The 13,564-nt window shown below is 36.5% G+C and overlaps 1 protein-coding gene across 3 annotated transcripts in view; it reads left to right on the top strand.

Moving 5' to 3' along the window:
• Positions 1 to 13,564, top strand: part of LOC117178994 (1-phosphatidylinositol 4,5-bisphosphate phosphodiesterase classes I and II) — a 661,888-nt gene that overhangs the window by 87,316 nt on the left and 561,008 nt on the right. For 2 of the 3 annotated variants that reach the window (XM_033370598.1, XM_033370597.1), the window contains exon 2: positions 8,627 to 8,773. The exons of the other annotated variant lie outside the window; for it this stretch is intronic. In XM_033370598.1, coding sequence (XP_033226489.1) covers positions 8,627 to 8,773 — 147 coding nt within the window. The remainder of the gene's footprint in view (positions 1 to 8,626; positions 8,774 to 13,564) is intronic. 3 annotated transcript variants of the gene reach the window in all.

Genomic DNA, 13,564 nt, shown 5'->3' with positions numbered 1-13,564 from the left:
ATTTGCGCAGTGAACACTAGTAGTAAACTGTTCTTTGGCTACCTTCACGCGGTTGCAGTTGGTAAACGTCAAATACGGCGGTTGACAGAAGGGAATATTGCAACAATTTGTTAAAAAATTGTTTTTAAATGGTTTTAACACACTGATATTGTAAATTTCCCGCCAGATTCGTACTCAGCGGACACAAAAACCAACGAAAGCATATGCATCTTGCAAGATCTTCAATATTGCAACAATCCTATTCTAAAAAGATCATACCTATCGAATATCGAAATTATCGAAATATCTCGAAAAAGTGTAACGCAAAAATAAGAAGACCCGATTCCTAATTGGTGGAGTTGTAGTCAGGGAAAGCACGTGACGTGTCAAATTCTAAAGCAGTCACGACTATTCTACTATTCTTTTCTATGGAATTACACCGTAACCTCTTTGTATTTCTGCTTTGGCTGCTCCACGGGCTCCACTCTACTTCTATATTAAAAACTTTAAAGTGTATTTTCCTATTCTATAAAGATTTTTTCTCAAAGAGGAAAAGTGTATCCAATAAGTGGTATGAACATCAAGGATGAAATCGGAGATTCCTTATTGGTGTAGTTGCTGTCAGGGAAAACACTTGGCACTTTAAACCGTGATCTAATAAATACATGGTCTACCCACTTGAGAGCCCCGTTTCGTTGAAGTCACGCAATCGCCTAATGCCACCATTTTTTTTTTAATATGACCGCGCAGTTTGAGTTTGACGCGTACTCTTTGTACGACGAACTATATAGGAAAATCAGTATGTAGGAAGAAATATTATGAAAATATTGACAGAATGAATTCTAAAAAGAGGAAGACCCGATTCCTTATTGGTTAGACATATACTTGGCGCTGGATTTGAATCTCTCGCAAGAGCTTTTCAGAACATGCGCGCTAAATCGCTCGAATTTAAAAGTACATGCATTTCGGTTAACTTTATGCGAAGTCCCTTAACTCTATTGGTCACAATTTCTCTAAATTTTCAACTTCAAAAGCGTAAACATTTCTAGCTTAATTACTATAATGAATTAGTTAGTTGTAAATTTATTGTTAGTTTCTCTGAACATAGGTAAAAGGGAAAGAAGTGTTTTTAAAACTCAAAACAAAATAAAGATTTTGAGTTATCTTGAAATCGACGATACATACGCGATAACTGACAATATTGATAAGGTTTACTGAAGGGGGATGGTCTCTGGCCACCCCAACCTATATCAGTAAAAAAATTTTAAACATAAAAAAATGAAAATTTGTAGTTGTCTTCAACACGGCCAGAGAAACGTGAGAACTACATGAATTTCAAAATTTTTGAAGGCGGGGTTTATCTTCGAACAAAGCGAACTGACCAAATAAAAATATTGTTTAAATACAAACAAAAAATGAAGGTGAGGGATGATCCTCGGACACCCGAAACTGAACAAAAATTAAATTTGGTACATTCAAAGAATCAAAATTTTAATTTTTTTCGAAAGCGGTCATGGAAACATGAAAACTAAGTCGATTTTAAGGGGGTTCAAAATAGGTTTTATTTTTCACAAACTTAAAATATCTCAAAAGAAATATTTTTGAAAAAATTATTAAGTATTATTAAGTAGATTCAAAGGTTTTTGCAGAGTGGGTTTATTTTCGACCAACACGAAGTAGCTCAATTAAAAGATTTTTTAAATACCCCAAAAATGTAAATTTTTATTTAGTTTAAACACGGTGAGGGAGGAGCGGAAACCGACGACATATTCAAAAGGGGGTGGTTCTCGGTTACTCATATTTAAAGAAATAAATAGATTTTATCAAATTAAAAAATCTGAAATATGATTCATTTAAAAAACGTATATGGAATCGTGAAAACTTATGACATTCTAAGGATTTTGCAGAGGTGTATTCTCAAACAACTGTAACTAAACTAATGAATAACAAATTTTTATTCAAAACAATAATAACATTTTTTAATTATATCGCGAACGATCATAGATATATGAACAACAAATGAATGTTAAGGAGCTTGCAGAGCAGTACTGTTGTGGACAAAGTCAAAGTAACCCAGTAGATTTATTTAAATTTGGATAAATAATATAATTTTGATTTATCTTGAAACGGCGAGATACGCGAAAACTGAAAAAGTATTCAGGGTTTTATACACAGGGTGGTTCAGCCACTACAAATTAACCCAACAAAAAGATTTTCAAGAGGAGAAAATCAAAATGGTGAATTATCTATAAAATCATGGAACATACAAAAAACTTAAAAACATAATAAGAAATAAAAATTCGTATTAATATTGAAGAAACTTGACACATATTCTGATTTCCGGATAACACTGAAATATACACGAAAAACGTAAAATTTTAGAGATTTTCTATCACACTTCCCAAAAAAACCCAGTTCCGTCCCAGGTTTGGACCTATACTTTTTCCGAAAAAACTGGGACAGACCTGGTTTTTTCGATAAGTGTCCTAATTGTGTTAGGCGGACGGCTTGAAAGTGATTAAAAGTTGTGTCAAGATTGAAGTTTATATATACGCCCGGATTTGATAGGAATGAAAATTAAGTTTGGATTGGTTTCCAATTCACTCGGATAGAGGGAAAGTTTGTTTCCGATAGGATTGTGATTCATTTGGTTTGCTTTTTGATTCACATTTATCCATTCGGGCTGATGTCAGATTCATCGGATTTAATTCAAAAGGTCCCATTCATTTGAGAAAATTGGCGGCACGGATTGATAAATGGATTCCGGATGCATTCGTGTTCAATTTGGTGCTGATGCAAGAATGAATGAGGATTGATAAGTGAAAATCGGGTCCATTCGGATTGCATTTTGTATTTTGAGACATGTATTGAGATTAAAATTTAATTTCAGGTAGAAAGACACATTAAAAAGGGTTTAAGAGGATCGAAAAAATGGCTTTAGATTGTTTTGAATTAATTTGAATTAGGCCAAATTCCATCAAAAATGCCTTCGCTCAATTTAGCTTCTGATTTCTGATTAAACACTTCGCACACATATTCACACCATTGTCCTTCCTTGTCTAAGGTCTTTACAAATTGATTGATCGAATCAAGCAATATTAAAATACTCTTTTTTCCGCACAGTTGTATGTGCTAATGGTGTGGGAGCGTACTTGTTTTTGATGTGAAGAAGTACTGCTTTGAGGCTGTGCTTTAATGAATCAATGAATAGCCGCTATTTCTCGGGTTTGTATTTATTTGGTTTAAATTCATCGATAACTCCTTTCACATTTGTGTAGTTAACTAGATTTAAATCTTCCTTGAAATATTTACGAATGCATTCCTCTCGGTTTCGATACACACTTACCATAGTACCCTTTGTTAACATATTTCTTTTCTTGAGTTCTGAAGCCATAAGTTCTTATTGTTCTTTCGACAGACCACTCTTTCTAAACAAATCATTGATATGTTTTTGATCGAAATTTTTAGTAATTCGCTATCGACTGATGGGAACATATTCTTTATCACTGCCCAAAGACCGTTCCTCTTCACTTTCATCGGATTTGCTTGAATCCTTCTCATTTGATGTGCTTTCACCCGAGTCAGTTTTTTTCTCATTAATCTGATTTTTTGAATTTGCATCTACATGCCGAGCATCCAATCCTGCTGTCAAGCCATCTCGCGACTCGTCATTTTCTAAGCCTTCTAAAAATACCTTCTTTGGAAACTGGACGCTTGTAACAGTAGAGTAAACTTTTTTTTAAATTCTACTTACACCTTCTACTTTTGTTAAACAAAAGTAGCAATCGTTTTTATTTTGTGGTTCTTTATATTTTTTTGGTGTTGTAAACTTTAGTTTAGCCTTGTCCTGATTCGAACGGTAACGATTCATCATTGTCTTACATGAGGCACAAATAAAATGAGCCCGATTTTTATCTCATTGTTAAATTTCAATATTAAAGCATTTTTGGTATAAAGAGCTATTTTTTCTGTGATTCTTATTTTGTTGAGATGCCCAATGTATTCTGAACATACATAGCAGAAACTATTCGGATCTCCGGTGCATTCATGACTATATCTATTGCCCGATATACTTGCACAGTTAATTGAGGGTTGACGGCTTAGGAGTATAAATTGTAAAAAATTTCTTTTCGAAGTGCAAGAACTTGAATTTGTAATCAAAAAGTTTAAGAAAAATTACATAGAAAATTCATGATTATATGTTTCATATATTTTGCAAAAATATTTTTGTTACCAAAAATAATAATGTGGTTTTTCCAACTTTTTTGTTACAACTTCAAGCTCTTGCAATTCAAAAAGAAATTTTTTACGATTTATGCTCTCAAGCTGTTGTGATACGGTGAAAAAAGCTTCAAAACGACCCCTAGAACATTGAAAAACGTTGACTATTTCGGAAGTTATTAAAAATTTCAGAAAAAATTGAAATTTACACTATTTTTGCAATATCTACTTAAAAACTAGACAAACTGGCTTCACCCTGGGCTTATTCAATACAGAATTTCGAAACAATCAACCTTTTAAGGAGAATTTTTTTCAGCTCTGGTATAATTAAAATGTAGAGAATTTATTCAGTTATAAAAAAAGGTGGATACGTGATATAATTATGGCGCCCTACTTTTAATCTCGTAACTATAGTTGCGAGATCGAATTTAGTATGTTGAGTATTTTTAAGACACATATGCTAACATAATTACTATGCAGAAGGCTCAAGAAAGGATTACCACGATATTTAAACTAAACTATAAGAATAACGTTATTCAGTGTAAAAAGGACATTGCACGTCCCTTTGTGACCGATGGGTCGGCCGGACAGTAAGTGATTTAGTGTAGAGCAAAGGCTCGAATAAAAAGGCGAAGCGGGAGAGAGGAGTAGGGAGGCGATAGAATTAGCAGGAAGCGCTGAGATTAGCGCGAACTAGGAGCAGCGAGAATGAAGAGTCAAACTCTCTCGTGCGCTAAATGCTAACTAGTGCTTTGTTTTGCGGATTCCTACAGTACTGATACATAGTATACGCCGCTTCGTATAATGTGTATTTGTAGTGCCATGTCGGGCACTATAAGCTCTTGATACCGTATCGCTAGACTTTCAAAATCGGTGACAACACTAACCCGGGGGTTTCCGGTGTCGCTGCTCACGAACCCGAGGTAAGGTTTGCAGTAAAGCTCCTTCGCAGGGCCTCAAATGGGCCCAATATTTCGATGTCTCTGGAAATCGCTGAAAACACTATCCCGGGAATTTTTAGGGTCGCTGATCACGAATCCGAAGTCGGATTTACAATTTATAGACAATGTGGGTGTACCCCTGACTTCGGATTCATGATCAGCATTCTTAAAAACTCCCGAAGTTGTGTTTAAAGAAGTGATTTTCAGAAACGTCGATTAATTTATTCCATTTTCTGTCCCCTAGCACCCCCTGGGAGCACTTAATTGCAAATCTGACCTCGGACTCGTAATCAGCGACCTCGAAAACTCCAGGGGTAGTACTTTCAGTTGCTATAAACTCTTTCCAGACAAGAGTCGCAATTTAGTACAAATTTATTCAAACCATGGTTTTCGATGTATTTTGATCCGTAGAATTTAATTTTGATGTCAAATTAAGCGTATCATTCATAGCTGTTTTTTAACTTAAAAAAAACAATGGAAGAATCATGAAAACTTTGGTTTTTTGCCTATATCCTAAAAAATGATAGGGGAGGTTATTTTTTAGCTGCAGATTCGGATTCAGCGTCGTAAAATACGTAAGAAAAAGTTGGTCTGGTCAAAAGTACAGGCAAATTTTTTGTTGAGGGCCTGTGTAATTAGCAATTTAATCGAAAATATCTTGAAATTACCAAGCTATGTTATGCCTATATTACAAACGTTTGAAAGTAAGCCTTTGCTCAAAAAACTCAAAAAATGTCCCCCCTCCGCTTTGATGAGTGGTCATGCACAAAATACGTGATAGTTTCAGGGGGGTGGGGGTTTGTCGAAGTATCATTCTCCATGTTAAGATCAATGGAAAAAGTATCATGAGGGGGGGGGGGGGGCAGAAGTTCCTGAAAAACGTATCATGTATTTTGTGAAGGGCCCCTAAATAATTCTCAAAATTAATTAATTTTTGGCGTGAATGGTACTATCTAATAGGACTTATATTGGGTCATTTTTTAGTCTGATCGAGCAACTTTCATTTTCGAGGTAGGTACACTTCAGAATTATACCCCAAATATGTCACGGTCTTTAGACGCAGTTACAACTGAAACTTTACTGAGATTTCGTAATTCGACGATCCGATAGATGTCTCATGCTCCCTGAGGATACGGAGCGACCTAAGGACGTCCGCCTTCTGCATCTTCCCCTCAAGTGTTTAATGATAAGGTCCTCATGCCTCTTAAAATTATGTTTTTCTGAAAAAAGATCTTCTTACAATCGCTCCACTGGGGATCGAACCACAGAACTTCCGATTGTCGGTCAGGTGCTTTCCTAATTAAGCTATTAGAGAAATTGAAAGAAAAATCTTTTTTTTTTTAGAAATATACGCTCTCTCGAGCTAGGTGATACGAGTAACTTCAAAGGAAATCTGTATTATAATTAGAATAATTAACCCTTAAAAGGTAAAGGTGGGTCACTCGTACCTCGGCAAAAGTTTCTCCCTTTGCTATCTTGCAGAGTTTATTTAATTATATTGTTTAAACAAATGTTCGAATCATCAGTATAGTGATTGATCCTTATACTAGAATTTTGCGCAATTTTTAAGAGCACTTCAAAGCATTTTATAAAGCGCCGAGCACGAGTGACCCATCTTTACCTTTAGAAGGTGCCAAAAACAACGTTACCATTTAAGGGTTAATATAGATCAGTATAGATTTCACTCCACAATCTGTAGAAAATAGATATCTGTAGAATATAGATATAATATACTGATCGATAGTAACTATTCTACTGATAATACTGATTTCCTTTAAAATTACTCGTACCACCTTCCCTGAAAGAGCGTATATTTCTGAAAAAAAGATTTTTCTTTAGATCTCTGGGATATCTTAATTGTGAAAACACTCGACCGGCAATCGGAAGTTCTGTGGTTCGATTTCCGGTGAAGTGATTGTTAGAAGATTTTTTTCAGAAAAATAAAATTTAAAACAAAATTTTGATTCATTTTCCATCTTGTAAAAAAGGACGTTAATTATTTTCTGTTATTTGAAGAATCAAATTGATCGATAGTATTAATTTCTATTTTCCACAGATTGTAGAGTGACATCTCTATTGATCGATAGTAACTGCTCTACTGATAATAAAGATTTTCTTTTATATCAGTGTTTTATGCCAGTGTCATTTTTAGATGACGATTGCTCCCAGTGAGACCCTGCGATGGTTGTTAAACCCCCTTTTTTAAATTATATATATTCAGCTTTCTGTAGTATTAAGCATAAGTATCTAATAGTGTAAACTTGTCTTTACATATAATTATATAAATAGTATTTCGTATAAATAACTCTGCTTAAATTAAATTTGAAACATTCCTGGCTTATTTACAGTATTTTATGCAATATGTGCTGAAAACCAGGCAGTGATAAAGAGTGTACAGCGCACAAGTCAACATGGCCTAGTCTTCAGCAAGAGTTGCACTCACTATTTTGGTACCATATCTGCGTAGAAAAGTCAGCCGCAGAAATTAGTGAAAACAAAAACTTGTGTATATCAGCAATTTAGAAATTTCAATTCTTCTCTTTTTGTGGTTAATTTCGAACCCCTAACGAATTAGAAACGATTCCCATGTGTCCCAAGTGGCCCTTAAGGACCTCTAAACACGCGCTTGCGTAATATCGTACTTCACTTTTAAGGAGGTACCATCGCTGCATGAATTTTCATTACCATTTCACCCAAACTTTCACGATATCTAAATATGATCACCAAAAGTACTAAGTTAAAATCGCAAAAGCCTAGGGTACTTTATAAATAAGTTATTAACGTTTTTAATTTCGTCATATTTAACATTGCGTCTTATGAGAGATGGCGTTTTTGAGCTCTTCACTGAGTGATATCTAAGTAACCACCATTAAGATATTATTAATAATTTTTTTAAATGAAAAACAAGTATTTCAAAATTTAGGTGCAAAAATAATATGAACCGTTTGGTTCCTGCATATACATGAAAAAAAAATTAATCACAAAACTAGCGCTTCTGATCGTTGACTATCGCAATCTGGCACCATCGCGAGGCGGGATCAATATAGATTTCAGTCAGCCGTTGATACATGTCGCCGACGAAATGATCACGATATTGCCAGGTTTCAACTCAGTAAGTCATACGAGTGTAGGTATTACGACTGCGCAGTCGACTGATCTCGGCAGTAGCGATGGTACCACCTTAACTGATTAAAGTGCGCGTGCTCAGCGACTTTCAGATAAAATTCGTGTACCTTTGCGCATGCGCAAACTTAAATTTACAATCGTGCTAAATAAAACGCCATTTTCCAAATTTCTTGCAGGCACCCAAAATAGACTTTTCTGCGTAGGTGTGGTAAAAATTACTTTTCACATTTTTCATTTATTTTTTTTTGCACGTAGAAAAATTATATTTTTTGGATAGTCTTAGATGTATTAATGCAAAAACACTGCATTTGACAGAAGCAAGTCTTGATTAGAGCCTGTCAAATTTCCTTGTTGTATAGGATTCAGGAGTAGCAACCCCAGTCACTTTAAGGGTCGACAAGTTTGGCTTTTACCTGCATTGGGTAGACCAGCACAACGAAATGGAAGTGCTTGATATAGCCATCATAAGAGACACTCGAACTGGAAAATATGCGAAAATACCAAAGGTGATATTAAGCTCACTGCATGCCTAGCTCTAAAACTTATTTGTGTGTTTGAATGTTTACTAACATGTTTAATAACAATAAATTTGAAGAGTCATGTGTAGCAACAACAACATTTTGATTTTTTTTTTCAATCAAATCATTTCTTTTTGGAAACATTTAAATCTAAAGTGAAAGAAATTTCCACTTTGTTTAAAAACTGTACCTATTGTAGCAAATCTTAAGTGAATTAGGACAAGTGTCGGATGTTCAGATTACCACATATGTACAGAACTCTCGAGACTAGACAATGTTGGTCCCGCTGTATCACCTCACTTTTCATTGCTTTCTTGTGAGTTTTTCTATTTATCCATCTCGTGTCATCTCCAATTGTCGTATATATAATTAAGTTTTTCGAACTGTATAAGAATTAGTTACATTATTTTAATCTGGAAGCTATCAATCGTGTTTCAGTTATAAATAAAAAGAAAATGAAATAATTATTTTCAGGAGCATAGGTAATTTAAAACGATGCATTAACAACCTTTTGAGCAACGTTCCCTGTTCCGAAATATTTTATAAAATTCGATGGTTTCTGAACTCATGTTACGTTCATAAAACTTTAGGTTGTCTGCAGCTATTTAATGATGTGGAACATTTTATTAAATTATACATTCAAGAATCGCAATGTTATTAATAAATGTGTTGTTTAAAAGAAAACATGTTTTTTCGTAATGTAATGTTATTTTCAACGTACTTACAGAAATGATTTATAACCGATCTTTTTCATAACGCTTCTTACCAATTATTTTTAAATAATGCAATGGTTAAAGAAAAGGGCTTGAATGTGGCACGCCAACTCCTTTTCAATGCATTTTCGTGATTCTATTAACCTAAATTGAATTAATAATTGTTCATTTGAAAAATATTTTTTATAACTAATCGGAAAACAAAGAAATCCGAAAGCAAACAAAAAAACTCCCTAACGTGAAGTTTTTGAGATAATTGGGGTGAAGAAGTCAAAAAATGTAATTTTTCGCTATATTTTAAAGTGGGGAAGAATCAATCAATTAAAGCCAAGAGTCACATTTATTAAGTTTACGAAAGTCGAAATTTTATAGTTTTTGTATTCCCAGATTTTCTATATCCAAATTTAACAGTCTTACACTCGATATTAATATAAAAAATTATTAAATCTTGCAGGATTAATAAGATAAAAATATTTCTGTGAGATAAAAACAACTTTTGTATCTGGAAGTGATACAGCGAGAAAATGTGATATAAGCTTTAGAAAAAAGATTGAAAAAGTCAGTGTGATCTTTTCAGAAATAATTTCTTTATGCTCTCTATTTTAAACTCCGAAAAAAGGTTTTGCGCTTTTTTAGTGGAGTTCATCTATTCCTGGCACTAACGTTTCTTGTAATAATATTTATTTTAGAAGTAAAAATTACATTTTTACTGTGAAAAGTGAATTTCATATAATGCTAATGTGAATTTACACTCAATTAATATACGCTATTAATGCACAATATTAAAATTTATTCTTTATTTTAATATTTATATTAGGGTAATTGTTACATTCATTGGTCACTTAAGAAATTTTTTTAGATTAAAAACTTGTAACGTTTCGTTTCTTATCCTACCTGTATGGTTTCCCTCCGGACGCTTCAGTTTCTGCCAGGGTTCTGGGATTTGGGACAGGCTTTACGTAAAGAATGAACATGTGAATTATAATACAAAATATATTCTCCCTATAGAGTACAAATCTAATTAATCCTAGGGAGTTGTGTAGTACGGTGTGTGTGCGTGTATATGTTGCGTGTGCGCGCGTCCGGTGACAAACTTAAATGTAAATGTAATGTTCTCGTGGTATACAGGTTTGTGCGTGTGTGTAATCGTGAGAGCGGGTAATGCGATTTTAAGCGAGTGTAATCGGAGAGGGAAAGAAGAAGAGTAAGAGTGCTGGTGAGTCTAGTCCGACTCCTAAAAAAATTACAAAAGAAAGAGATAGCGATTGGTCGGTCGTACCGGTCCGCATATCGGTGGTTTGCGGCATGCGAAGACGCGGGCAATGTCTCATTGGAGGTCGTGCCGGGCGGATTCTTAGGTCGAGTTGGTCGCTGGGGGACTACGGGTACCGCGGACGTCTCACGGGAAACCTGACGGTATTCAGGCGTCCGTGACGGGTGGTCGTGCCGGTCGGATTAGTAGGTTGATCGGTCGGTCGGGTCGGTTGCTGGGGCACGACGGGTAACGCAGACGTTTCACGGGAAGCCTGGCGGTATTCAAGCGTGCGTAACGGGAGGTCGAATTCGTAGGTCGGGTCGGTCAGGTCGGTTGCTGGGGTACTACGGGTAACCCGGACGTCTCACGGGAAGCCTGGCGGTATTCAGGCGTCCGTGGCGGTTGGTCATGCTGGTCGGATTCGTAGGTCGGTTGGTTGTTGGGGTACTACGGGTAACGCGGACGTCTCACGGGAAGCCTGGCGGTATTCAGGCGTCCGTGACGGTCGTATTCGTAGGTCGGGTCGGTCAGGTCGGTTGCTGGGAGGCTACGGGAACACGGACGTCTCACGGGAAACTTGACGGTACTCAGGCGCCCGCGACGGGTGGTCGAATTCGTAGGTAGGTCGGTCGGGTCGGTTGCTGGGAGGTTACGCGTAAGGCGAGAGCGGGGCCAGGAGACAGGAATGTTGCCGCGGCTAGGTCGGTCAGGGGCACGTGACGCCGACGCACCCTTGCGTCGATGGGTGGGCGTAGGAGCGCCAGTCTGCCACCAATCGAGTCGGTTACGGGGAAGGGGGTCAGGGGGTGACGGAAGTTTTCCGGTCGCCTACTGGGAGTGTAGGACGGCCAGAGGAGCCACACCGAGGATAGCTCCCCGATGTTACTCGTGTCGCCGTGCCTGAGGAACTCCTCGTTGAATCGTTGGCGTGTCTTTTTTATATTCCTGTCGCGTCTGTTCTGGTCGGGCTGCGCCGGCGCACATTTCGGTCTGGGAAAAAAACGGGGACAGTCGGGCCGTGTGGGATGATGACCTTTGATCGTTCGGACAGTCGTGCCGTGTGCCGGTGGTGACTCACGGTCCAAGATACGCGCGCCTTTACACTCGCGTTCATACATAAAAATACCTACATGTACATGCATATATTTAGCGAGCCGAGGTATTGCTCGTTAGAAACTTGTAAAAAATAATATAAGCGTCGAATGCAATTCTAAAGTACACAAATCATTAATTAAAAATTTCTCTTATCGTTGAGCCAGTCAACTTAATTTCACCCTTTGAAATCATAAATCCTATATATTTCACACGTTGCTAGGGAAAAGCACATTTGAGGTGATGGATGCTACAACTCGACAAGCGCTCGAGACTGCGTAGAAGAATTGTCCACTCGGGAAAATCTATTGATAAAAAAAAGTGGCCTAAACATATAATAAAAGATACTTTTGTTTTGAGCTTGACCCGGCCGTCAAATTGTTGATAAAAATGCTTGAAATTTGTATGGTGTATTCTTAATATATAAGCGATGACTATAAACAACGCACTTTGTTTAAGAAGCCAATATGTTTGTTTTTATTTAATACCAAATTGATTCCGAAAGAAAACCACGTTTCGCCAACTTCTACCAATGAAACGGTCATCGAAAAAATGTTAGTTGAAATAATTTGTGGCGAGAAAGTTATTCACTAGACTGTGAAAAAGTTTTTCTCGCCACAAGTTATTGCAACTAACATTTTTTCGATGACCGTCCCACTTGCCGAAGTTGACGAAACGTGGTTTTCGTTCGGAATCAATTTGCTATTAAATAAAAACAAACATATTCGCCTTTTAAACAAAGTGCGTTGTTTATAGTCATAGCTTATATATTTAGAATACACCATACAAATTTTAAGCATTTTTATCAACAAACGTCTGAATAATCGCCAGTTGTGTTTTGCAAAACATAGATTTTAGATCGGAAAATTTTCTAAGTTTTTATTGTTTATCTTGAGTAATAATTTTTCGGATGAAAAAGTTTCATCGGATAAATTTGTCGTTCGAGCGTTTGTCGAGTTGTTGCATACGTCACCTCATTTAGAAAGATAAATCGTGCGATTCGCTCTTTCAAATGCTCCAAGGACTAAAATATGTTTTTGCTGTCCGATCCGTTGAATATTTTCCAGCTATCAATAAATCATCTAGATAAAAAAGAACACAGTGTTCTCTAAGCTGTTCAAGAACGTTTGACGTCAGTTTTTAGAAATAAAATGGGATATTTATAAGAACAGATATTATACGCCCATAACACAGCCACATAAAAAAAGTGTGCGGATCTGGTAACAAGACACACGTATTCCTATTGATTTTGGGGTGCTGAATTCAAATTCGGTATCAAAAATCACCCGTCACGTCATGGTTGAGCCATAATATCAAAAAATGACGAAAAATCATGCACTGAGGCAAAGAAATTTCAAAATAATGCCAGTGATGCAAATTTTAACTTCAAAAACATGTCGACAACTGTGAAGGATCAACCCTTACCTGATATCAACTTATTTAACATAACTTTACCCAACAGAACCTGACCTCACCTAACCTGAATTAACAGAAATTTATTGAACTACACGTAAAGCTCTGGAAGCATATTTTCCCAGTAGCAAATGTGTGCTACATCGAATGGGTCTTCTCGAACCTAACCTAGAAATAAATCTAACGTAGCCTAACCTAACCTAGCCTCACGAAACACAATTAAACTGATTGTGTTGTCCCGTTGTGTTTGCGGTACCATTTCATTCAGCTTCGGCTTAACCTACATAGAGGTTTAACCTATCCTAA

This window comes from Belonocnema kinseyi, chromosome 8, assembly GCF_010883055.1.
Source record: "Belonocnema kinseyi isolate 2016_QV_RU_SX_M_011 chromosome 8, B_treatae_v1, whole genome shotgun sequence".
NCBI lineage: Eukaryota > Metazoa > Arthropoda > Insecta > Hymenoptera > Cynipidae > Belonocnema > Belonocnema kinseyi.
The sequence above is the reverse complement of the archived record's forward strand: the minus strand, read 5'-3'. Positions and strand labels throughout refer to the sequence as shown.